At 37.6% G+C, this 25,819-nt stretch overlaps 2 protein-coding genes across 3 annotated transcripts; one reads left to right on the plus strand and one right to left on the minus strand.

The window, feature by feature from the left end:
• Positions 1–6: 6 nt before the first annotated feature.
• KPNA5 (karyopherin subunit alpha 5) lies at positions 7–20,680 on the plus strand. Of its 2 annotated transcripts, none has more exons than XM_040551719.1 (14): positions 7–144; positions 2,039–2,172; positions 4,621–4,722; positions 4,806–4,905; positions 5,702–5,796; positions 6,490–6,621; positions 7,487–7,575; positions 8,747–8,846; positions 10,441–10,604; positions 11,656–11,734; positions 12,781–12,906; positions 14,023–14,150; positions 15,037–15,215; positions 17,052–20,680. In XM_040551719.1, exons 1-14 carry the CDS (start codon positions 141–143, stop codon positions 17,237–17,239), a joined length of 1,620 nt encoding a protein of 539 aa, XP_040407653.1. In that variant the 5' UTR covers positions 7–140; the 3' UTR covers positions 17,240–20,680. The 2 variants fall into 2 exon arrangements, with proteins under 2 accessions (XP_040407653.1, XP_040407655.1); XM_040551721.1 differs by lacking the exon at positions 7–144 and adding an exon at positions 721–743.
• Positions 20,681–21,226: 546 nt separating this feature from the next.
• Positions 21,227–25,662, minus strand: FAM162B (family with sequence similarity 162 member B). Its single transcript, XM_040553631.1, has 4 exons — positions 25,453–25,662; positions 25,056–25,167; positions 22,224–22,332; positions 21,227–21,987 (listed from the first exon to the last, which is right to left on the minus strand). The coding sequence occupies exons 1-4, from the start codon at positions 25,574–25,576 to the stop codon at positions 21,889–21,891; spliced, it is 444 nt and encodes a 147-aa protein (XP_040409565.1). The 5' UTR covers positions 25,577–25,662; the 3' UTR covers positions 21,227–21,888.
• Positions 25,663–25,819: the final 157 nt, after the last annotated feature.

Below are 25,819 nucleotides of genomic sequence, written 5' to 3' on the forward strand. Positions count from 1 at the left end.
CGCAGAGCCTGCTGGGAGCGGCGGGGCCCGCCCCCGGGCGGGGCGGTGAGCGGCGGGGCGGCGGCCGCCATCTTACGCCGGGAGCCGGGCGCCGTTTCTCGCCTCGGGGGCGGCGGCGGACGCCGTGGGGCTGCGCCTCGATGGGTGAGTGACCCCGGTCAGGGGGTCCCCGGCCCCCTGCACGCCTCACGGGGGGTGAAGGGCTTCGGTAGCCGCTGTGCTCCCCCGCCCCAGGGCGGGCGTCCTGCCGCTGCGGGACCCGGAGGCCGCTGCGAAGGGGGGTGGCAGCGCTGGGAGGGGAGAGGGCAGCGGGGCTGAGCGAGCCTGGGCTCGGCCGGGAGGGAAGGGCCGGTAACGGGGCGGTGCTGGCCGCGCACAACAGGTGGGCGAGGCGCGGGGTGCGGCCGCAGGGGGTCCCGTGCTGAGTGAGGCGCAGTTCTGCGGAGCACAGGCGCAGGCTTCCTCCTCGGTGCAGTGCTCCTGAAACCAGAGTAAATCAAGGACCGCCTATCTGTCTGTCCTTCTCGTTCCTCTGCTAAAATCCTCGTGGAGCATAGGGGCGAAGCCATAACATCGCCAGCTTTTCCTTGCTGAGAGCAGTTTTGGTGGGAGCTGCCTCCTAGTTGTGCTTTTGTAACCCTTACGGAGCTGCTGAACTATATTGGGTTGCTTTTGGTACATTCTTCTCTTTTTTGGTTTGTTGCTCGGCCTGACAGGTTTACCAGCCTAACCGAATCAGCAAGGTGTGAATATGTAAGAAGGTTCTGACATTCAAAGCCAGTAGAGTTGCTGGAAAAGTGTTTTTCTTGCTAAATTTGTAACACAAAAGTTGCACAACAATTACAATAAAATTATTTTAAACAGCGTCTTGCTTAGCATCATGGTCCAGAGCCATCAGCAGTTGCCAGGTTTCTTGTTTGGGTGAAGCAGGCTGCCGAGTCCTTGGGTGTCACGTTGATGTCCACCGAGGTCTGTGGTCTGTTCTCCTCCTGCAGCCTGTGTTTATTACTCAGCAGTCCTTGTTACTGCTGCTATTAAAAATAAAAAAACAAATCTCATCGTGCAAGTTGACAGAGACGTGTGGCACAGCTCTAGAAGTGTAGTTAAGATATTCTTATGTATGTTGTCTTGTTGTGAAAGAATTTCATACGACTGAGTTTGCTTGGAGTCTTGAATCATATTTTTGACAGTTAATTATTTCTCAGATGAAGGCTACAGTTCTAGCTTTGAAAATTAGCACTGGGCTATTAACAACCTTTTTTCAGTCAGTTTGATCATCTCAGTGACAGAATCATGTTGTGTTGCTTTTATCTTTCCACAACTGATATGTCTGAAATGATGGGCAGATTCCAATCCTCTTTATACATCAAAAGAGCTGTTAATTAAAATGAGTCAGTGTTTTTTTTTTCACTTAAAATTGAAAAGGGTATGCCTATCTGGGTGCTACTGACACCCCCCCTCCCCTTTTTCTGTAGAGTTTTTTTCTGTATACAGGTTAAAAGGAGACTTAGCATAACCTTTGTGTTTGTACAATTGGCGTTTAAAAAAAAAAAAAGAAGCAGTGCAGTGGGATGTTAAATGAAGCAGTAATTACTGCAGGTTTTCTTCAAGGATTTGTCCTTATTTTTGAATACACTTGCTGTCTACGTTCTGAGAGGGGAAAGCAAGTTCTTGTACTTGCTGACAGTGGAAGACAATGGTTCCTTCAAACTTAGGTCAAAATTTAGCAACATAGTGTTTTTGCTTTTATTGTCTCAGTTTGCTCAAAAGATCAGTAACTTCATCTTGCAGTAGTTTATGCCCTTTAATGAAGCGTCTGATTGCTGAGATGACCTGCAATTTAATCTGCAGTTTAGAGACTGTTTAGGCAAAGATTTTTCCCTGATTTCTCTCTTTGAGATTTTTGTTGATGAACTGGATATTACCAACAGCTACAGGTGTACATATAGGTGTTGCTTTAGATACATTTTTAGCACAGGAGACGGCAGATTTGCTTTTCAAGGTTTGTCCTTTTGAAGTAATTCTTTCTTTTTAATAGACAACATGTCAAGCCCGGGGAAGGATAACTTCAGAATGAAAAGCTACAAGAATAATGCACTTAATCCTCAAGAAATGCGCAGACGAAGAGAAGAGGAAGGAATCCAGCTTCGGAAACAGAAAAGGGAAGAACAGGTAAGCACCTTGATGAGCTGTTGACTGTTAAGTGCTTGTGAAGTTAAGTTCAAGTATGTGAAAGGACTTGACTAGATGCCTGCCTCCTGTGAAGTAGAATCCAGAGCACCAGGTTAAATGTCTGTTTTCTGTGCAGTTTTGGGGAGCACCAGGCACATCTCAGTAAGATCATAAAGCAAAAACAGTGAGCAGAGGCCCTTTTAAGTCACAAGGGCATACAAGGAGATACCTGTGTCTTAAATTTAATCTCTAGTCTAGGTTTAAACATGTAGGACTGGGCTGAAAGATACCCTTATATCAAATAAGGATCAGAAAATCTGCATTCTCTTGTAGAGTTTGGACCAAAGGTGCAGACTCTAAGTAGGGGCGAGAGGAGCTTTCATCTTTGAATCTGTACTTCAGGTTGCTCAAGAGCTTTTATGCAGTAGCCTGGCAAAGTGGCCAACAAATAGCGGTCTCTGGACTTTTTTTTTTTTTTTTTTTTTTTTTAAATATTTGCAGTTTTATGAACTGAATTGTTAGTGATCCAAGTACATGGAGCATTGTATAATGTCATGGTTGGTGGTAGTTACTTTTCTGAAATGTTTAGTAGTTCGTTGCCTGGAAAGTAAGGAATACAGTTTGTTTTTCTGCTTGGACTGAAGTGGCTGACTCATGTCTCCCACCACCTAGAGAGTGTCCCAGGCACTGATCTGTAGTCTCCTCTGAGGTGGGAATGCTTACCTTTCTCCTGGGAGAGTGGTGCTACTGCATGGAAAAAGAATTTATAGTAGATGGGTCGGAAAGGTAAGAGAAGGAAGTAGTATCCTACTGGAGTATTTACCTGTGAATGAATTCATCCGAATTGCAGTTTCTGGTGAAAGTTTTGTGTCTTTTGTAATAAATACTCCATAGTTAAATTTCATGTATATATATATATATATATATATAAAGGGGTTGTTTCCCATGCTGGCTTTTGTAACAGTGAGAATACTTTAATCTTAATCGTTAGACTAGTGTTGTCAGCAGTTTTTGCGCTGTTGGAAACAAGTTTATGCAGGAAAATGAGACTGTTTTGTTCCAGTAGAAGTTATAAATTGCAGATAAGCCATGTTCCTAAACAAAAAAAAAAAGTTTGTTTCAAGCAAGATCTTGCTTGTCATTGCTGAATGTTGGAAAGAACAAGTGGTCTTCTAAAAGAGGAATATTGTTTCTTCTTCCATTTGTGGATTTAAATGTAATTAAAACTTGTTTGTGTCCAGGATTCTGCAGTTGTTTAGTGCCTAGGTTAGTGCCCAATCCAGAAACGTGTTGGATGAGGGAGATAATGCTTTGTTTTAGGTTCCTGTTTGTATGGCTAGATGTAAATGTGGAGCTGCTTATTCAATTTTGGGCGTATGTGACAGCCGAAATGTAGGTATCTGTAGACAACTTTGAGGACAAAATGTTCTTCAGAACTTAGGAGGTTTCATTATTGTGCCTAGAGGTGAAATCTGAGACACTCCATGGACTGAGATTCTCATGGTTATTTTTAAGGATACCAACATCATATTCTTAGAATTGTTGATTATTATAGACTATAAGTGTAGTAGTGGATTCAAGATTAAACAAAATAGTAAACAGGTTTCTGGAAGAAAACAGGGTAACGAATGCTATGTTTGCATGCCAGAAAATGATGAGGCATTCGTTAAGTATAGCCTGTTAAATACTACAGTGCAGGTATGTATTTTAAGCATAGTCAGTTCATGAAGCCAAAGTGATTTTTGGACACAGAAAACATTTAAGGTTACATAATGCGAAAGTTCACCTTGAAACTACACTACGTTTTCCTCCAACTATATTAAAAGCGTTTATTTTTTCTAAAACTGTATACTAGGTGTAGGTACATAGGTACATAGATTTTAGACTTTCTGTTAAAGGGGGAATGCAGTGTGATGAAACACGGACTTTGGCTCTGTGATGATGATTTCAGCCTATGAACTAAGTAGCTTTTGGAATACCGTTTTCTGCTTAAATATAAATGCTGATTTATGAGGGATAAAACAATGGAAGACCTGTATCTTGCCTGTCACATTTGGACTATGCTCTTAGTCATATGGTCTGAGTTTCGGGGTAGACCTATGTCCACCAGGAGTTGGACTCGATGATCCTTGTGGGTCCCTTCCAACTTGGGATATTCTATGGTTCTTTTTCTTACATTTGAGACATTTATAGATCTTTTCTAATGAAAAAAGAACTTTAGTTTCTGAGGGTTTCCCTGGAGGGTTACAGTGCTGTTTATGTATAGTAGTGTTTTTCTCCTTTATGTTCTTCAAATGTTACTGTACTTATCCATTTGAATGGATGAGTAGGAAGGTGAGTAGTTGAAACACTGACTAGTATTGGTGAATACATTTTTTTTAAGTATGTCATCAGTACCCTTTCTATGCTAAGTTATGATACATTCTCAACATTTTTTTCTTTGTTTAGTTGTTTAAACGTCGAAATGTTTCTCTCCCGGGAAATGAAGAATCTATGGTAGAAAGTCCAATTCAGGATCCTGATGTCAGTTCTACTGTACCTATTCCAGAGGTAATTGCTCTAGAATACGTTTAGAATATTAGCAGTTCATGTGTTTTAGTACTAGGCCTAAGGAGTCCTCCTTTCATTTCTAGGAAGAAGTTATTACAGTAGATATGGTGCAGATGATTTTCTCAGATGATCCTGATCAGCAACTCACAGCAACTCAGAAATTCAGAAAATTGCTATCTAAAGGTATGTAAACATTGCTTTGTTTGTTTGTTTCTATGTTGTTATTATGAATTTTAGTCATATAGAGTCAGTTAATGTGGTTTTGTTTCTCTTTTGAAGCTTCAGCAAACTATTTTAGTGTAGTTTATAGCAAAACAGTAACAAATCCATTCAAACATAATGGCTAAATACAAGAAGCTTCATTATTCTAACGTTAAATTTTTCAGGCAAAGTGACAAAAGCAAGGATGTTTTGATTAAAGTGTCCAGGGCAGTAACTAACTGCTCACTAACATTACTTAGAGTGCTTGTCTCAGTGATTGAATTTCTGGTTCTAGTTCTGTATTTGAGGGGGTAAAAGTGATATGGGCTGTCAAAGAGCAGTGGTAATTTTGTTGTTCTTGAAATGTACGACATTAAATAGACCAGCAGCCTTTAATGCTGTTATTTGTACAGTCTGCTGTACAAGGGTAGGTTTGTTCATATGAAGTAGTATGTAACAGTAACTGTTCTGCTGATCTGAGTTCCTGATTGAAGAAACAGTGTTGTAACAAGCTACTAACATGCCAATGAGTAATTGTGTGTGCTACTATTATTATACACAATAGGGTGTTTACTGAATTATAGCACTTTATGGAGATGATCCAGCAGTCTTCTGAAGCCAAAAATTTAGTTCCTTCTTTTGAGATTAAAATGATTGCTAAACATTTATGGTAAGAACTTCCTGAGAATCATATTCTTGCTTTGTGTTGTACCGAAAAAGTAATGTCTGTGGTCTCTTTCATTAGACTTACTCAAATATGTTTGTTTTTGTCATCTAGAACCTAATCCACCCATAGATGAAGTCATCCAAAAACCAGGAGTAGTACAGAGATTTGTGAAGTTTCTAGAGAGGAATGAGAATTACACACTGCAGGTGAGTTTGGCTGGTACTAATTTACGGTTTGGAATGGGATTAGAAACACCCAGAAGAGTTTTGGAAAGCATAACTAAATTATTTTTATATATCCAAGCTGTGAGGTTTAGTTGTCTGAAGTTTAATTAATGCCACTGAAATTGTGGCCCAACTCTTGTGAATTTCACAGTAGTATTTAGGGTGATGTATTCAGCTGGTCAGATTCTTGAATGTGGAAAACAGTCTTTGTTCAAGACAGCGGTGTATTGAGAGCATCAGCGTTGATGTGTGAGAGGAATCTGTTTTGTTCTGTGTTGGGTGTAGTGTAGTACCTTTTCTTTCATGAAATTTCAGCTGTAAAAATACATGAAACCAAAAAGCTAAACTCTTAGAAGAAAAATAAATAACGTGTGATAGGAGTAACTAGTAATTGCCTATTTTTGGTAGCCAACTAAATGACACTTAGGCCTTGTGCTCATTGATATTAGAACAATTAATTCAACTGTATGTAGCATAAACAAAAGGAATTTGTACCAGTCAATAGAGATTATTTTCTTCTGTGGAAACTACCATAATAGTAATAACTGCCTTTCAGTGGAAAGGAAAAAAGTTGGAAAAGTCATGTCTGCAACTCATGTCAAACTGTTTTCAGTGATTTATTTTTTTTTTTAATGCTGAGTTGTTTGAGATGGTATTCTTTCTGCTATTCAACAGTTTGAAGCAGCTTGGGCTTTGACAAACATAGCTTCTGGAACTTTTCTACACACCAAAGTTGTAATTGAAACTGGAGCTGTTCCAATTTTTATTAAGTTGCTTAGTTCAGAACATGAAGATGTCCAGGAGCAGGTAACTGTTTCCTTTCAGCGTTTTATAGCTATAAAATTCATTTATGAATTTTTTTGTCTGGTTAAAGAGGTCTTGAGTCCCATTTAACTACTGATCTGGTTTCAGAAAGATAGGAATTCACCTTCAGTGTATTTTTTCCCTCATGCTATTTTTTTCCTGTTTCTTTCAAGTCCCTTTGAACCTGTTTTTTATTTTACTTTACCAAATACTTTGAAAAGCATCTCACTTCTCTCGTGCTATTTATAGGCTGAGAGGATCTAAAACACCGAAATACAAAAAATGTAGTAGAAAACAGTGCTTGTGGATTTTTTCTGTTTCCATGCAGCTTAATTTCTTATATCCTTCTGCCTTATTGTTTTACAGTCTTTGTTAATCTTTTCTTTTTGCTTGCTTGTTTGTTTGTTTTTCTTTCTTTATGTTTAAGAGAGGCTGCAATTTACTTTTACTTAGTGTGGATTTGGAATGTTTGAAAATTTGAGAAAGTTAGCGATTTAACTTTTTTTATTCCTTAAACATTGTGTGCAGCTTTGAGCCAGTTTTAGTACATCAGTGAATGCATAGTGAGCAAATGTAACTATTGAAAAGGGTTTATATATGTTTTTTATTGAAAAGCATCTAAATCAGTGTACTTTCATAATGGAAGACTTTGTTTTCTTGAAAGTATAACTTCAAATGTAGATAATTTACGTTTTTTGTGAACTTACGTGAAGTCATATATAAATCAGTAGTCTTCTGAAATTTTATAGTCAGAATAATACTGCTGACTTTTATGATTCCGTAGCATTTGCTGTAAAAATACTTAGATTATGTGTAAATGATGATTTGCAAGCGTGTATAAACTCACTTGGATGCTTTACTTTTTAAGGCAGTGTGGGCTCTTGGTAACATTGCTGGTGATAATGCAGAATGCAGAGACTTTGTTTTAAACTGTGGGATATTACCACCCCTCTTGGAGTAAGTATTTTAAGTTGTTACTGATATGGGTAATGGTAAACTTAAACCTTATTTGAAAAGACTAGAAGTTTTTTGCTAACTTGAGAATATTTCTCTATTTTATTTTATTTTATTTCTATGAGCCTAACGTTTTGGATTATCTGAGCTTCATGTATTTTTTTTTAATTCATCCATGGCTAGAAGCTTTCAAATATCTGCAAAAAGAATAGTTTTACATCACGGGTATGAAGTTTCTCTGACTTGTGGAACTCTGATTCAGTGTTCTGGATATATAGACTGGGAGGGAGGTGGTTTAAGTCATACTTACATTTGAGTGATTCCATCTGGTTGTGCAGTAGGCTGTCCTCTCTGGCTTCCCTACTCTTGTCCAGTAGCTCCAAGCTCCAGTCTTGCTGTCCATTTGGCTGTTGAGATGAGCTGGGTGGACTAGTTGTTATATGAGCTGTGTTCCATCAGAAGATTTCACTAGGAATATTGTTCCAGCATTTACTGTGCACTTATAACAGGATGTAAAGGAGCTTCATCACAGGGAAAAACCTTACCCAACATGAATACTGTTCAATGTATTCTTGCTTGAAATAGTAAACTGCTGTAAAACATTTGTAAAATAGCTTAAAATAATGTAATTATCTTCCTCAAGGACATAAGGGTTTAAAGATTTCAGACAATTTGGTATGTATCTGAAAACGAACCTGATTTTTCGGGTATTGAATCTTCCACAGTCTATTCAGCAAAAACCAGTAAAACATTAGGGTTTTTTTTTCAGGTGATCTTTTAAGTTCTAATATTTTATGGACCCTTTTTAAAATTATTAATTTCATCTTCTGAATGAAAACATCAAAGTTAACTTGAAGGTGTATTGTGTTTCCAGATTCCCTTTGTGAAAAGATTAAACGATTTACCATATGAGCAGTGCTTTGCTTTATATGCATATATACTTGATTTAGGAATGAGGTGTCCCTGCAAAATATTCAGTCCCTTCTAAGAGAATACTTGCACCATGTCAGCTGTGAAGAGAAACAAATTGAAACTAGTACCCAATAATAGGATTTTTTTTTCCTGTTATGAGGCATTGTTGGTAATAATAGAAGAGAAAAAGACGTAACTTTTTCAATGAAAAGCGACTTTTTATTTATTTTTTTTAATTAATATTATTGCATCTCTTTGACAGACTGTTAACAAATTCAAATCGTCTTACAACAACTAGAAATGCGGTCTGGGCTCTCTCAAATCTCTGTAGAGGAAAGAATCCACCTCCAGACTTCAGTAAGGTATAATGAAGTACTCATTTCAAGAAATCAGAAAAATGAATATTTACGCTTGTAATATGTTGTTAGACACAATCTTTGGATCTGGAGATAGACTTGATTTTATCTCTTTAATGTGATCACACAGTCTTGTCCGTCTCTTGTATCTGCATGTAATCATCTACTTTGACACCTGCACCTGACTAAGTAAAATCTCAGGCTTTTAAGTAGTTTTTAAAAGCCTGAGATTTTACTTAGTCAGATGCAGGTAGTCATTCACTGGTATGAAATGATGGACAAGCAATACAGTGAGGACCAAACCCCTTTGAGCTGTGTTTTCTCCAGATCTTTTTAGAGGATGTGAGTTATAATTGAAACTTTTTTTATTAATTTTACGGTTGTTTAATAAGATGTGAGTTCATGTTGCAGAAATAAAGTTTTTCTTGTAGTCGACAGAGCAGAAAATTGAATTAATTCAGACTACTATGATAGAGGTCATTTGCTGATATGCTCTCCCCTTCACTTCCACCTCTCTCCAGTTAGAAAGACAGTAATGTAAAGATTAGTAGGGGCATTAGCTTCTTATTTTGAGTATGAAATTAACTTCTGGTAATGTTAATGACAATAAAAGATGGAATCGAACATTGGATATTATGGTAGATTAGGCCAATATTAAATAGTCATTAAAGGTAATTTGGAGAGAACGTGTTGAAACTTAGGGAATAGTGATTACTGTCATTGCTACTTAAAAATTCTTGGAGAGAGGTTAACAAAAAGGGAGATCTCTGATGTCAGTTAATCAACTCACTATTGCTCTACCCAATTTTTATATCCAAAAGTAGTGTTTTGTTCCAGTAGCAAAAAAGCAAGGTTTCTTGCTACTTAAACCATTTTAATGTTGTTGGAAAAAAGATACCCTGTAGGTAGCAGCTAGTAAGAATAACTTCAATAGCACCAGCTGGACACACAAAGGAGGCTGAATTGTATAACCAAGGCAAGGTAAAGAATTAAATTCTACAAAGAATGTGAGATTCCTCATCTGTACAGCTGAAACTTGTCAGGTTTCAGCTGGTAGTAAGATGGTCTGGTTTAGTTCGCTCTATATGTTTGTGTGGAGGACATGAGGGTCAGAGCTAGCAGTTGAAATGAGGTTAGCCATAGGTTGTTTGATTTATTCCAGTGAATGTTAATTTTACTCTGAGATTCTTTATGTTAAAACAGCTGTAAACTGGATATTACAAATAACCTCTGCTACTTCTATATCAAAAAGCATTGTTACCGTGAATTTCTATTCTACAAGTGATTTTAAAAAGGATCAGTAATTCCCGGTCATCTAGTTACATGTGAAAGCAGATAGGTTTTATTTTAAGCTGTGCAATTATATACCTAATGTAGTATCTACATAAGTAAGTAGTCTCTTAATAAAAACTTAGCCAATCCACCAATTTGACTTGGTTATCTCGTTTAATCAGGGTATGTTTCACCTAGGTCCTAGTTTATTAATGAACTCATGTGCTTTAGCAGTAAATAGTTTTGCACGGTTATTCCTTTTCAGAATGTTCTCTGAAAGATGAAAAATATAAAACACTGAATTTTGCAACATTTTTCTTTAACCTAGGTTGCTCCTTGCTTAAATGTTTTATCAAGACTGTTGTTTAGCAGTGACCCGGATGTACTAGCAGATGCTTGCTGGGCCCTCTCTTACCTTTCAGATGGACCCAATGATAAAATCCAAGCTGTTATTGATTCTGGAGTGTGTCGAAGATTGGTAGAGTTGCTGATGTAAGTCCCTTCTTCACCATTAACTGTTCTATAGTGCTGTTAATATTAAGGAATTCAAACTACGTTTTGTTTTTTTCACCTCAAGTTTGAATTTATTTCATGAGGCATAATGAGCTTGATTTCAGTCTGACACCTTTTCACTTGCTTGCTAGGTTGCTTGACTCCTGGAAATTTGCCAGAAATTGACAATGAAAAATGCTTTCTCTAAAGTAGTCCTTTATATTTCTGAAAAAAAATAATTCTTCCACATAATTTCATTTATGTTGAAGAACAGAAAGGTGACAACTGAAGATGAAGCTTGAATTGTAATTAAATTTCTCAGCTCAAGTATTTTAATGTTATATTTTGTTTCCTTACCTTTCTAGGAGATGTAGTTGAAAGAGTTGTTGAACTCACAAAGTCCAGAGGCAGGCTTGTGCTGCTTTTGAACTGTTACAGTATGTTTGTTTTATGGTTCATTATTTTCCTAGAAAGGGAGACTAGGTTCCTGTGTTCACATGAGGACTACAGAGTAGGTCAGAGATGGTAGTTCCCAACACTGACAGTTTAGCACAGTTCTCTGTGAAAAGCTCATTTGTACAGCTGTCAGGAGAGGGTGAGATTGGTTTCTCTTGTGTAGATGCTTTAGGACAACTGAAAAGGTTTCCTTCCCCCACACGCCATATACTTGAGTGTGGGAATGGGGGCTTCAGATACTGGCTTCTAGGGTTATTGACTTATAAAAGGGGAAAGTTCTCTTACAAAAGAGGGCTGTTAAGTTTTAGTATACACCTTCCGTGGATGATGCAGGTTCCAGTATTGTATTCAATAATATTTGAGCTGGGTGAAGTGAGTCTGGTGGACAGATAAATTACTCTGTTATGTCGTTCCATAGAGATGCCCTTTCTTTGAATCAGCATTTGGTTTATATTTCTTAAACTTGGTTAAATAGGATGAAATAATGCTGTTTTCCCCATAACTAAAAATTTAGTACCTGAAGTAGACGTTCGTTCACTGAAAATCCAAAATTGTACTGCAGCACTTGGTAATACCAAGCAATATTTCTCTCCAGGCATAATGATTACAAGGTGGTATCCCCTGCATTAAGAGCAGTTGGAAATATTGTTACTGGAGATGATATCCAAACACAGGTAAGACTAGTTCATTAAAGAAAAATGAGTCAGCAGGAAGAAAAATGGTTACAAATCTTTGTATAAATTATTTTTTAAAAAGTTTGCAATAAAATACACACCTAATACAGCTATTTGTGTGCATCAGTGAAGGAACCTCTGTCCAAATCTATGCTGTTAATTTGGCAGTCAGTTTGGACTGGTATTTTAATCATTAAATTACTGCAAGAATGAACAGTTTGTTACAGCACTGTGTGTAGTAGATTACTTCATTCCTGTATGCAACATTGAATGCTGGTTTCCGTTAATAAGGAAAGTAACTTTTTTCCCTTAGTTGGGATTCAATTGTCTATTCTAATTCCCTTTTTCAAGCGTTCAAATGCAAAGTTCTCATTTTTTGTAAGCAATACTCGTACTTGATTTGTCCATGAATTTGTATGTATGATATATGATATCTATTTATATGATAGACCAACTGATGCAAGTTGTCATAAAGGTTTATTTTTTAATCTTAAAAAACGGAATTGAGTTTGAAGGTATGCAGGAAAATTACAAAGGTCCTGTTTTGAAGAAAATTGTGCTTAAAAGGCTTGTAGTACTGGAGTAGGGAGAAAATAATGAAATCAGTTAATTACATAATTTACTGTAAGCAATTTGGGAGTAGATTTCACTAAGGACTTAAATAGAAAATATCTGTTGCTTTAAAAAACAAGTGAGCGAACAACTGAACAAATTAGATTTACAGTTCTCAGTGGTGTAAAAATTCATACTCTAGTCTTAAGCTCTTATTGTAGCCTTCCTGTCTTTATTCTTCTGGTGTTAACTTAGTTGAGGGCAGATTCTTTCAAGATATCTAAACAATTGGATTGTCTATTCAAACACTACAGTATGTATTGAGCATTTTAATTTGCATGATGTTATCTTTCATATTTCTTAGTAGTGTAAATGTGTTGCAAAATACGCTTCTTTTGAAGTTACCTGTAAGTTGATTTTTTTATATGTGCATATACATATATATATATATATATATACATACAAAACAATTTTCAATTCTCAAATTGTTTTAGGTGATTCTAAACTGCTCTGCGTTACCCTGTCTCTTGCACTTGCTTAGTAGTCCCAAGGAATCTATTCGGAAAGAAGCATGCTGGACTGTTTCTAATATTACTGCAGGAAATAGAGCTCAGATTCAGGTATAGCTTGTCTATTAGTAATTTCGGTGGGTTTGTTTTCATTTTACCAGTTCACTTAATTTTCTTTCACAAGGAGAAATGAATAGATGACACATTGACTATATTATTTGTTTTAATCCTAATTGTCTATAATTTTGTGTAACTTTTAAATGTTTTCTTTTTAATTTTGAATTAAAATTACAGGCAACTTCACAAAATAATCCTTTGAAAACAGCTGTCATGATTTATACTAGATAAACTGATTCATTTCTCTCAAAGGGATGTGGTTGATGCTTATAAAGCAAATGAATGGATACTTAACATATTGTGCTAGACTTGCTATCAACAGTTGCTATTTTTCCCTGTGAGTGCATCATCTAATGGTGTATTCTCTTTAATTTTGTTATGCATCATAATCTACCTGTTATTAAAGTAATAAGCAATTTTTCTTTCAAAAAAATTGAAACACTTCACTGGACTAGTTTGTACAAAAAAGACAATTCTACCAATTCCACCGATTTGGAAATGTTGAGCGTTTGTCTAAAATTGGACGATGTCATCAGTACTGAATTACCTGTGGTTAACTATGAAATCCTGACTGTTTCTCCAGGTGTCTGGAATTTTCAGGAAAAAAGGTTCTGTTTGACAAAAACGAGAAATCAGAATTGGAGTACATTTCAGTATGATTTTTTTAATCTCCTTGAATTAGAGATGAAAATGTTAGTTCTTGATGTCAGTTAAAATGCTATACAGTCTCCAATTACAGAAATGGTCTTTTCTATGGAGATGACAAACCCGAATGAAATGGCCAAAGTGAACTTTTGCTGAAATCAAGTGAGGCTTGATCTCCAATTCAAAAACTCAGATTTAGAGCTTATGTCACATGATTTTTCAACAGGTCTGTCCAGTAAAAAGGTCATCAACTGTTCGCCAAAGAGAAATCAACAAATTGCAATGTTAGAATAGTTAGAATTTCGGTTTAGCATTTCTAGTTAGTGTGGCGCCTTCTAACAAAACAATGTTTCCTTTGCTATGAAGAGGCATTACTGACTTCTGTAGTGAGGGTATTAATCTTCTTGCCCTGTGTATACTCAATCTTTATTAATTATTATTAAACATCCTCATTTCATCTCTTAGGCTGTTATAGATGCAAATATTTTTCCAATATTGATTGAAATTCTTCAGAAAGCTGAATTTCGCACCAGAAAAGAAGCAGCATGGGCCATAACTAATGCAACATCAGGAGGAACCCCTGAACAGATTAGGTAAGATTGTGTATGTTGCTGGTATTTTCTGTCGAAGTACCTTTTCTGAGGCATTTTTTTTCTGCAATTGAATCCTAACAAACAAGAGCAAGAAAAACCTGGAAACAACTAATTTCTTGAAACTCTGTGTACATTGACAATCACCTAGAAGCTCAGAAAGATAAGTAGAGTATATGCAGTAGAATTGATAAATTGAATGAAGCCGTTTGGGTTCAGGAGTATTCTGCCTAAAGCCTTCATGAAGTTATTTTCTAGAGTTTATATTATGCTGTCAGACACAATTTCAACAGTTAATGAACAATTTCAGTGTTTGGAAATGGAAAGCCTTGGGAGAGTTGTTTAGAAAACTTGTGCAGTTGGATTGCATCTCTCCATGGAGAAGCTTCAGCAATTTTAGTGGTTTCTATGTGCACTCTAAAGTCACTGTCAAAGTTACATTAAAGCAGATATCTAACTTTTTCCAAAATGGAGTTTAATTAAAATTCTACTGTCAGTGGCTATTTAAAAATACTACGAAGAGTGGATTTTTTCAATAACTAGAAGAAAATGCTTGGTAGTTTCTCAGAATACCATTAACATACTAACCGATTTGAATCAGTAGTTGATAAAACAGATTTTGGAATGACAATATAAAATATTAAAATTTAAAAGCCTGAAAGTCCAGTTAGGAATATGCATGTTAAATTTTTCTATTAGGATAAAGTAGAATATTAATTGTATTTCAGATTAAATTTTTATAAATTTTTGGTTTTAGTCTTTTTTTTTTTTTTGATAAAATGATAACCAATGTGTGTGATAGAGTGGCATATCAGAATAAAAGTACTGGTTTATCAGTCCTCCTTCCCCCACGTCCCCTAACCCCTTCTGTTTTTCTGCTGTTCTAAAGGTATTTGGTAGCACTAGGTTGTACCAAGCCTCTTTGTGACCTCCTGACTGTGATGGATTCAAAAATAGTACAGGTGGCTTTGAATGGACTTGAAAATATTCTGCGTCTTGGAGAGCAGGAGTCTAAGCAAAATGGAATGGGCATTAATCCTTATTGTGCCCTTATAGAGGAAGCATATGGTAAGAAATTACTTACTGTAAAACTGCACACCTAAATTTCTATATTTCGGGTTCTAAATCCCTTGTGAACCATTTTCAAATTTGTAGGTAAGTTTAATGTAATATTTCTTTTTTTCAAGCATAAGTGGACATTAAATGATTAAAAAAATAACAGCATGGTGGAAAAAGTGATTAAATGCAGAAAACGTTAAGATGTTTTTGTCTGCAGTCAGTTTCTGAAATGTACCTTAAGAGAAACATTCTCAGAAATATTTAACGAACAGGTAGGTTTTCTAGTCTATTGGAACCATGGTTTGCAAAAACTATCACCCAATCCTAAAATATAGTTTAGTATATAATCCCGTCTGGTACAGTTACGTTACCAATAGGGATGCAGGATCAAAGTTTTACTTCTTCACAAAGTTAACAACTTTTTAGTATAGTAAATATCAGTAATAGCAAGAATCCACTTCAGATGATAAAATTAATAAGTTTGTGGTTATTTGTGAAAGTACCTTGTTCTGTGTTGTTGTTGTTTTGTTGTTTGTTTTTTTTTTAAGACTTGTGGAATTAAACCACATATTAAAAGCAGATTATCAAAACCAAAATTACATTTGTAGAATTTCATGACTGGATACTGCTGATTTAACAAAAATTGTTAAAACTGGCTCATAATGAATCCAGCATTATTTATGGAGGCTTATCTTTTTGTAGTTTCTGACAAGAAGAGAATTGGCAGGTGTTTGTGTTTCAGTCAACTAGAACTGTTATTAGCTGATGCTATGTTACATCTGATACATCTAGATGGTACTAATTTTTCTGCAAAGTAGCCATTAAATCTGAATTCCCTGTTAAGGAGCTGTATTTCTAAAATCATGCATACCTGGAGAACATTCTTTTGCAATCTAATGTATAAGAGGAGTAAGTATTAGAGAGTTTAAAGGAATTTTTTCTTGTCAAGATTTTGAGTCTGTTCAAAATTTCACCTACTGAATGTCTAGTTCCTTTTTTTTTGTTTTTAGTTGAGTAGAGAACTGAAGCTGTAGAGCAAGTTAAGTAGGGCAAACACCTGATGACATCACCCTTATTTCTTTGTCCTCTATCATCATCGGAAGGGTTTCTTACAAGCTCTTCCAAACCCAGCATAAATGAAAACTGAGTTACCTTAAACAGCAAAAAGGAGTTCTGAGTTGTAACCTAACTCACTTCCAGGCACTTAACTCTGCCAGCAGAGCAGAGGTTATTCCCTCCAGCTTGCAAATGATAAGCCTTTGGAAAGATAGCATCTTCAAATCATAGAACTAAATTTGAAAAAAAGTAACAGGCTGTGCCCAGAGACGCTCCATAACAGGAGACAGAATTTAGAGTTGTGGAAGACTGCAGGAGTAAAAGAAAAGAAATAGGGATTTTGGAAATTGCTACAGGAAGCAGTTGTATGTTATCCTGACTCCCTACTTTGCTTTCTTTGTACCTAAGGAATGTTTCTTTATAGATACAGTAGCTGCCTTCTCAGCTTAACTGCTACTCATTTAGTATAGTTTTAAAACTATTTTGAACAGCAGAAGGTGCTGCAGAGAATTAAACCTAGAAATACATGGGTTAAGAAATTCAGTTACTTATCCATTAGGATCATTTGGCATGGAAGAAAAGGCATATTACTTGTCAGAAAGAATGGAGAGAGAGGAAAAAAGCAATTGTGTGTGAAGATCATTGATTTTGAATGAATTCAGATGGTTTGGGGTTGCCTTTTTATTTTAATGTGAGGACCACCACTAAGTCTTCATACTTATATTAGTCTTTGAATTCATTATTCTTCTGAAGCAATTAGATTTTGAAAATGTTTTGTTTTGAATTTAGGACTTGATAAAATCGAATTTCTTCAGAGGCATGAAAACCAAGAAATCTACCAAAAGGCTTTTGAGCTCATAGAGCATTACTTTGGTGTTGAAGAAGAGGATTCCAGTATTGCACCTCAGGTGGATGAAAGTCAACAGCAGTTTGTGTTCCAACAGCAGGAGGCTCCAATGGAGGGATTTCAGCTGTAAACTATTAAAGTGAAGAGAAGCATAAAATGTAAACACTTGTAGGTTTTTGTTTATTTGTTTTTTTCTAGAGGTCTTTTCTTTATGGCCAAAGTTAGAGAAGTTGAGTATGTTTTGCAGAAATAGATGAGGAAAGCAGCTCATGCACTTTTATATATTGTTAGATACAACTGTTCTTTGTTTTGTATGTGTTTTTTTTCATTCTCATATGTACAGAAAACAACTGTGAGTAATGTCTAAAGTAAAGCATTAAATGTGATTTAACAAGAACTGTTAAGCTAAGACTCGGTAGGATTTTAGGCAGTGGTTCTGAATTTTTCATGTAGTCTCAAACTGCATATCAGCAATACAGTTACTGACAGTTGCATTTTTGGCAGTAGGCTTGACTTGCCCAGTCTATCAAATCTACCTCTTGTATTGAAGCAAAAACTTTGCTTCAGAACTAAGGCATGAAATAAAGATGAGCTTTTAAGAAGCTGAATTGGAATGTGAAAAATATTTATTTAAATTGTGAAACTTCATACATTATTTACTTTACAACACACTGTTGGAATTTATTTATAAAATGTATTTAAAGACATAATAGATATATATATAATGCTAATTACGCAATATAACAAACATATTTCAGAATCATTTGGGAAGAGGACTGTTTCAGAGGTTTCCAAATTGGAATCAGCAGAGAGCTTGCTTGTCATTTGATGCTTGCTCTGTAACTAAAGCTGCTAAATGGCATTAGAAGTCAGCCACAAATACAGTACTTTGCTGTGAAAGCAGTTGCTGTAGTTACCGCAAGAATGCTGCAATTATGAATGACAGAGATGGTCATTTGCAGAGTTGGAAATACAAAGCAGATGGTTTACAGCTGTCTCCTGCCAAACACCACTTTAGTTTGAGAAACGTTGCAATGTTTGCCTTTCTAGTAACAGTAGCCTCTTAAAAGTTGAGACAGTAGTTGTTACGTTTTTGACCAAATAGGGCTACTGCCACTTGAATTGTTCTTTCAGTTAGCTAACTCGGTTTTCTTTTGGTAAGAATAGAAATACTGCAGTGAAGAATGAACAGAGAATCACTCCAGCTGAATGAAAACTTGTTGTACTGTAAATAGCATTAGGTATGTGGACACCAAAACTAACTAGAAGTTACTGTATTCTAAATATTTAGGCTCTACAATACACAGTGTTTGCTGTTTAAACACTAAAAGAAACAAAATTCTAATGTCCACATCAACAGTTTTGAATACAGAAAAACGTATGCTGTGCTTGGACTTGCATATAGTGTTTCTGGAATATTAGTAGTATGTCTCATTTGAAGAAATTAATTCTTTGGGTTAACTAAAGTATGTTTCTTTACCTGTAATTAATGTATTAACATCGAACTCCTGGGTTAAGTGAAATCTTTGGCATATGGCAGCATTTCATATTTCATAAAAAGCTGCAGTTCAAACACCAAATTACTTATCCCACGGCACTGTGCTTGTCACTAATCGGTATCTTAATGCACTGAAAAATACAGGTTCAAGGTGGTATCATTTACCATACCATTTTATATTTAGAATTTTTGTATGTGCAAGTTAAGATTCTAAGATGTTTCACTTTGATGTTACAGCAATATATACTATATTGTATTTGAATGGGGGACTTGAAGTGGATTTTTTACGATTAATGGTCAGTTTTGACTAAGCTGTAACTGGCAGAAAAGAAACCTCTTTTTGAAGTCTTTTTACTGGAATTTAGAGGTGTAAGAAGAGTGTATATAAGGAGTGCTGTTACTTTACAAACTCTGGATAATGAGATATTTTAGCAAATGACACTTTAAACCTAGATTTGTACAGCATACAACAATTTTGAGTAGTGTAATAATACTGAGTACAGCTGCCAAATTTTCAGATGTTAGATGATTGTATTTGTGCCCTTTTTACTCTTAGAGTTTTAGGATTTCATATACTGATCTTCCTTCCCCCCATTGGTTCAAAGTACAGGGTAGTGATCATGGAAGTCTACCAGGATTACTAGTAAGTGCTAAATTCCAATGTTCTTCTCGTGTTTAAAAAAATTATTCAGGTAACAGGGTATTCCATTGTGTCTAACAAACTTGTTTTGATAATGTTACATAACCAGCTGTGCCTGCTTTTATTTGGAGGACCCTGTAAACATTGCATTTATAAGCCCCTCTAACTTAAACCAAATCTGACCTATAAAGATCTTGATTAAAAGACTTGAAAATTTAAGGAGGGGATATATAAAGTATTATATTTGTTTTGAAAGAATGTCTTCAGTCTTGTGGATATATTAATCTGTGAACAGTTAGTGACTGCACTTTATGCATTTAGAAAAATATATTTCATGCCTCTGATATATTTAAGTGTAATAGTTTAAAAGGGAACTAAAATTGATGGACTTTGGCTAATAAAACCATAAATTAAACTCAACACTTTCTTTACCCTGAAGTTAAAAAAAAAATATATATATATATATATATCATTAGTTATTCTTTAAACTATAAAATACAAGATGGCCTTTCCTGTTTTATCATTGGATTTATTTCATGTTTTGTTTAAAAGCACATTAATTAACACTATAAAGCCAGAGATGATGTCTTACGGACAGCTCTGGGGTAGTCATTTGCACGTAGGGGTGTGAACATGATAATGTTGCCTAAGCAGATGAAAACAGGGGAGGCAGGGGAGTATTTTGGCATTTTATGATGTACTGAAGTGCCCCGTTATTTACGAAGTCTGTTTCAAAATCCAGGGTTTTGGCTTGGGGGGTCTTGGTATTAAAAGGGTACCACTTGTTCTGCTTAAATGTGAATACCAGCTAGCTAATCTATGCAACTATGCAAAGCATAAGATTTTTTTTTTCAGTTCCCTACTCTTGATACACTGAATCATATCTAATTTCTTCATCATTGCACTTTTGTCTGAGGACTGGTTCATACAGCTTTTTAATTTTCTAGTATTTGCTTTAAACACTGTTGCTAGCAGCAATCAGAAAATAGTAATAATGTTGGCACAAAAATAAGTTAGCTGTAGAACAAGTTTGCAACTGGAAAATATTTATTGTCGGGTCTGTCTTTTAAAAAAAAAAAAAAAAGATGCACTATTGTCTTTCCTCTATGATTATTCCTCAGTTGGTTTAAAGTTACGAAATTTTACAACTGAGGATTTTTGTAATAGGTCTACCAATTGATATGTAAAGCTTAACTTTGACCTCAAGAGTTCACTGAAATTTCAAATGAGATATTTCAGTTACTTACAGCACAAGATCTTCGTATAATGTGTAGAAACCGAAATACCTGTATTAACTTTAGATAGTAATAGTGCATCTTTTAAATTCAGGCCAAAGGCCCATTACTGTAACAAAACACATATGAGTAGTATGCAATATTATGGAATGTTAAATCTCCAAATACCATACAGAAAACAATAAAACCTATTTTGCAGAAGTTTATTGTATTTATTTAGTGTTTTAATAAATGCGGCTTCTTAAACTAGAAAACACAAATGCCATTTTGAATACAACACTGAGTCAAATGAATTCAAAATGGCTGTTTTCTGCACTGTAAAGCTATGCACTACCACCAGACAAAACTTTTTGGTTAGATATTTACAAAACATATTTAAACATATACTTGTATGAGTCACAGCCCTGTCTTCACATGCAGAACTGACCACCTGGGGGAATTCTCATGAATTTTGTAAGGACTTGAGAAATCGTGGAATTACCAGTCTGTTTCCCTTGCCCTCACTTGCCCAAACCTCCTGTCAGTATATAAAATCTGAAGTATTCTGGCTGATGAATTTGTTATGTACTTAGAATTGCATGCCTCATTTTTGCAATGTCAGTACTTTCATAGAATGGCTTGGATTGGATTGGAAGGGACCTCAGAGATCATCTAGTTCCCACCCCCCTGCCATGGGCAGGGATGCCACCCACTATGTCAGGTTGCGCAAAGCCCCATCCAACCTGGCCTTGAACACCTCCAGGGATGGGGCATCCACAGCTTCTCTGGGCAACCTGTGCCAGTGCCTCACCACCCTCTGAAGAATTTCTTCCTAGTCTCTGATCTAAATCTCCCCTATTTTAGTTTAAATCCATTCCCCCTCGTCCTATCGTTAGCCAACTGAGCAAAGAGTTATTCCCTGTCTTTTGTAAGTCCCCTTCAAGTACTGAAAGGTTGCAATAAGGTCCCCACGAAGCCTTCTCTTCTGTAGGCTGGACAGCCCCAGCTCTCAGCCTTTCTACGTAGAAGAGAACTGCTTGGTCTTTGCTGTATTTAACCTTTCACTCAAAAATACAACTAATCTTTCAGTAAGGAACTTTAATCTGTGTAACAGAGCTCAAAATCAAGCCTGAAAGAAGGGTTTTAGGGCAGATAATGAGATAGTGGAAACTTGGCAAGCCCCTTACCTTCCATTCTCAGGAAACTACCTCATCTCCTCTGAAATTAATTACTGGTTTTAATCATATGCAACGAGTATGTATAGTATCTTTTATAAAGACCTCAATTTCTTTCTGTGATCTTGTAACTACTATTGTTAGCTCTAGTGTGTGCAATACTGTAGTTGCCCATTTATTGGTGAAATCCCTAACCGTTCTTGGTGACAGTTAACTTTGCTCCTACAAGAACATTTGGCACCTCACGTAAAGTTACTTTGTCTTTGACTCCGCTGCTAGCGCAGCCTCTTTCCGCCACTTGGCCTTCTTTGCCAAATTCCAGCTTGTTAAGGACTCATGACGTGCAGCAGCCTGTAGAAGGAAAACACCTCCTGAAGAGTAATGTTATGAATAACATCACACAGGGAAAGCTATCAAACCTCAGGAAACACCACCCACTTACTGCTTTATTTCCAGGGTAACAGGAACATTATCCGAGACTATGGCAGCTGTAAGTTGCTGCTCTTTGAATTTTCTCCATTAACTTCTCACTGAATTACATCATTTCTAAAATATGCTACATGTTAGCTAGCTAGCCATATACTCACCTTTTTTGCTGAAGCAATCACTGCAAAACAGGCAACAATGGAAAGGCCAATCATGATGTAACAAGCTTTAACTCGAGCTTTGTTCCTTGCCCTGTCTAGCATCTCTGGCCTGCAATTAAAGTTTTTGAATTGAATCATAAAAAAAAAAAAAAAATGAAGCATCACTCAAGACATCATGAACATCACCACTGCAGAGTAAAAAATAAAGTAGTTTGTAAAGCAAGCATCTTTAGATTGCTATAGTGTTTAGTTTTTTTGTTTTGTGCCACCCAAGAGCTTTGTATTTTGTGACCCTAATCAATTTCCAATGGAAAAACAACATTTAATGCATTTAGGAATATTTTCAGCTGGAAAAAAATAATAATAATAAAGGTTTATTAGTGTAGTAAATATTTGCACTTAAATACTTGGGCTAATAGTACCAGAAATCCTACCTTAAGATCTATATAGATATAGTGAAATGTGAGGGGGTTTGGGGGAGTATCTATTTTAATCTGATAGAAGAATATATGTGGCGCTAACAAAAAATGATGAAAGCAAGTTCCTTCATTATCCAAAATAATCATTATAAATGTATTGTTGTCATACCTAACCTGTTGAGATGTCATCCTGGACACTGTAGTTTAGGGACTTTACATACTTAGATATGTGATTACAGCAGAGTCTGTGTTGCTCTGAGCTAGAATTTTTAGTGAGTTCTTTAAAAAAGCCGCAGCTTTATTGTTTAAAGTCATCAGCTGATGTCAGCCTGCTCGCTATTACAAGAACACATACCTAAAGATTAATTTTCCTCGTCATCAAAGGCAAAAGTAAGTAATGAAATCTGCCCTTGCTTTTGGCTGTAGTTGCTGTAAGAGGGGCATTCTGCAGCCCAGCAAGCTCAGCTGGTGCAGCTCCCATTCGCATGGTTTTCGGTTCCAAGAAGTAGGCTGCGTGCTGCTGAGCACCAGGAGTGCAGGACATCTCCATATCACTACAGTCCTCACAAGACTTTCAGCTAAGCCATCTCCTGAGCCAGGCGTTATACTTGGCAGTACTGTTTTTAGGATGTTCCATTATAATACTGGCTGTGCACTATTTTCATATTTTCTTAAATTGACTTTATGTATCCATTACTTCTCTCAAAGGCTTAATGGAATGGTGGAGGGCAAGTCATGAGCAGCTATGCCACACTACTCCCCTGTACAACAACACACACACACACACACACATTATGCATGGCAGGTTTCTTGTTGATAACTAACAGTACCTGTGGTTTTAAGTCACCACTTGCGTGGTGTACAGTGGTAAACACAACCTCTTTAAAACAAACCGCACTACAGATCAGTGCATAAAACCATTAATCTAGAATCCATTTGTAAGAACAAAAGCAAAACTGTAAATGTTATTAGTCTGGCTTATTAACCTAATCATATTTCATAGTACACTAATTGAAAATCTGAAGCAGATTTTCACTTTCTCCTTGCTTTCTGCCTCTGCTTTAAGGAAAGCAGACCTTATTATCATCTCTAATTGCACATTAGGGCCTGTGTTACTCAACCCTTCATCAAGACTTTGGTTAAAACTGTGAAGTCCTAACAGCTCTTTGCTGTTGTTTTAAACATTTTGACCAAGGGCTGCAGATTTGAGCCTTAGTACTAAATATCTTCAGCTGCTAGATTTTGTTCACAGGTAACGGTACCTTGCAATTCTTTATTGACTGTTAAAGCAGTGACACTGTTCAGCTTCAATGTCATAAAATTAGCTTCTTTTAGAATATTATGATGATTTCTAAAAAGATGTTGCTTGTGCAGAAAACAGAAAGTGGTGAGGCCAGAAGCAAGTGATTTGTTTGCATGTGTGTGGATCAGCAGAGGCACGTGCCTTTAAAAACACCTCTCCATGATTTCAATTGCCCAACCACTCAAAGCTTTTATAGCTGCCTGAACCTTTCCCTAAGGGGAGACTGTCAGATAAACACGGAGCAAAAGATGTGGGACCCTCTAGAAAGCTGCTGCCCAGCTTGGGAAACAGCAGCATTGTTGTCAGGAACAAACAGTAAGAGGAACAGCTAGAGGATGCACTTGCTGCTTTGCACAGCTCTGTTTGCTGCTTGTGCTGAACCTACCACCCTAGGCAGGGACATACTGCGATGACAAAAAGCTGTGTCCCAGAGAGAGACACGATTGTACCTACCACAGCCTAAGAAAAAGGCCGTGGCTGGCATTGCAGGGGTTTCATACCTTCCCTTGGGGAACAGTAACTTCCACCAAGTTGAGGTGAGAAGCAGGTCAACGCGAGGCGAAGACTACATCAAGTACTTGGTTTTCCTTGGATTTGCCTTGGGGAGGAAGGGATGTTTTTCTCATAACCTCTGTATCTATTTTTTTTTCCTCAAATTCTTCTTCAAGCTATAATAAATTCTAATTTGGTTGATGTAATCATTCTGGGACTGTCAGCTCCCTTAGAGCCATTTATGGGAGCTATAAACAGAACATAGTTTACTAATAACTTCCTTCTCTGGTTACACATTAGGAATAAACAAAATAAACAAAACATTTTATATATATACACACACATTGTCTACATAAACATACATGTGCGCACACACACGCACACACATATATGACCAAGGCTATCTACCCATGATCCAATTCTTAATCATAGGCTATGAGATCTCCAAGGGATGCTTTTTCTTTCTAACCTATAACCTGCACAGGAAACTCTTCTGCCCTCTAATTTGTTTCAAAGTTTTCGGTGTTGAAGCTACTGGCTGGTTCAAACCCCTCAGAAAACTCAGGCACACCCCACCTCTTTCCCTTCGGCTCAGCAGGACCGTGCCGACACACTTACGGGATCCTTGGAGGAATCTCTTCTTCCGTCTTGAAGCGGCCGGTCCAGAGGAGGATTTTTCTGTCGAACTTGGAGGGTTTGTAACTCGCAACCACCTTGTGAGCCTGCTCAGCTTGGAGAAGAGAAACAAACGAACCACGGCACCGAGTGAGCCTGTCAAGGGTGGGAAGGGAACCCCCTCTTCCAGCCCCTACCGGTCGCTGGGGGAATCAGGCTGGGGGACTCAGACCCCAGCGGGCGTCTCTGGGGCTCTCCGTCGCCCTTCCACCTCACCTCTGGGCACCTGGGCCGGGAGGCGAACAGAGGCGAAGCCCCGAGCTGCCTCGCCCCCCACCCGCCCCATCCCGTCGGGGAGCCCCGTGCTGACCCCGGCCCCCCGCAGCAGCCCTGCCCTTACCGCGGCCGGCTCCGGGTCCCCGGGCGGGCCCCCCTGCGGTGGCAGCCGCCGCTCCCCGCGTGGCGGCCGGGCGGGTCGGCGGGGCCGGCAGCAGCCGCCCGGGGCGGAGGCACGGCGGGAGCATGGCCGGGCCTGGGTCTGCACGGCGGGCACAGACACGGACATGGACACCGCCACGGCCCAGGCCCCGCCTTGAGGGGCCGCCGGGGAAGCCGTCCCCCGAGGGGGGCCGCGGGCAGCCCGCTGCTAGGGGCGGCCCCTCGGGCCTCGAAGCCGGCCCCGAGAAGCCGCCTCTCGCCTCGCCTCGCCTCGCCTCGCCCGGCGCTGCCCTGGAAGCGTCGAGATGAAAATCACGCGAAAAGGGAGC

The sequence above is a fragment of the Cygnus olor genome, chromosome 3 (genome assembly GCF_009769625.2).
Source record: "Cygnus olor isolate bCygOlo1 chromosome 3, bCygOlo1.pri.v2, whole genome shotgun sequence".
Lineage (NCBI taxonomy): Eukaryota > Metazoa > Chordata > Aves > Anseriformes > Anatidae > Cygnus > Cygnus olor.

Coding starts and splice junctions, on each gene's coding strand:
- KPNA5 (XM_040551719.1), top strand. Junction 10,605..11,655: donor AGATTGGTAGAGTTGCTGAT/GTAAGTCCCTTC, acceptor ATTTCTCTCCAG/GCATAATGATTACAAGGTGG. Junction 12,907..14,022: donor GAAATAGAGCTCAGATTCAG/GTATAGCTTGTC, acceptor TTCATCTCTTAG/GCTGTTATAGATGCAAATAT.
- FAM162B (XM_040553631.1), bottom strand. CDS start 25,576: ATGCTCCCGCCGTGCCTCCGCCCCGGGCGGCTGCTGCCGGCCCCGCCG. Junction 25,168..25,452: donor GGGACCCGGAGCCGGCCGCG/GTAAGGGCAGGG, acceptor CTCTTCTCCAAG/CTGAGCAGGCTCACAAGGTG. Junction 22,333..25,055: donor GAGATTCCTCCAAGGATCCC/GTAAGTGTGTCG, acceptor CTTTAATTGCAG/GCCAGAGATGCTAGACAGGG.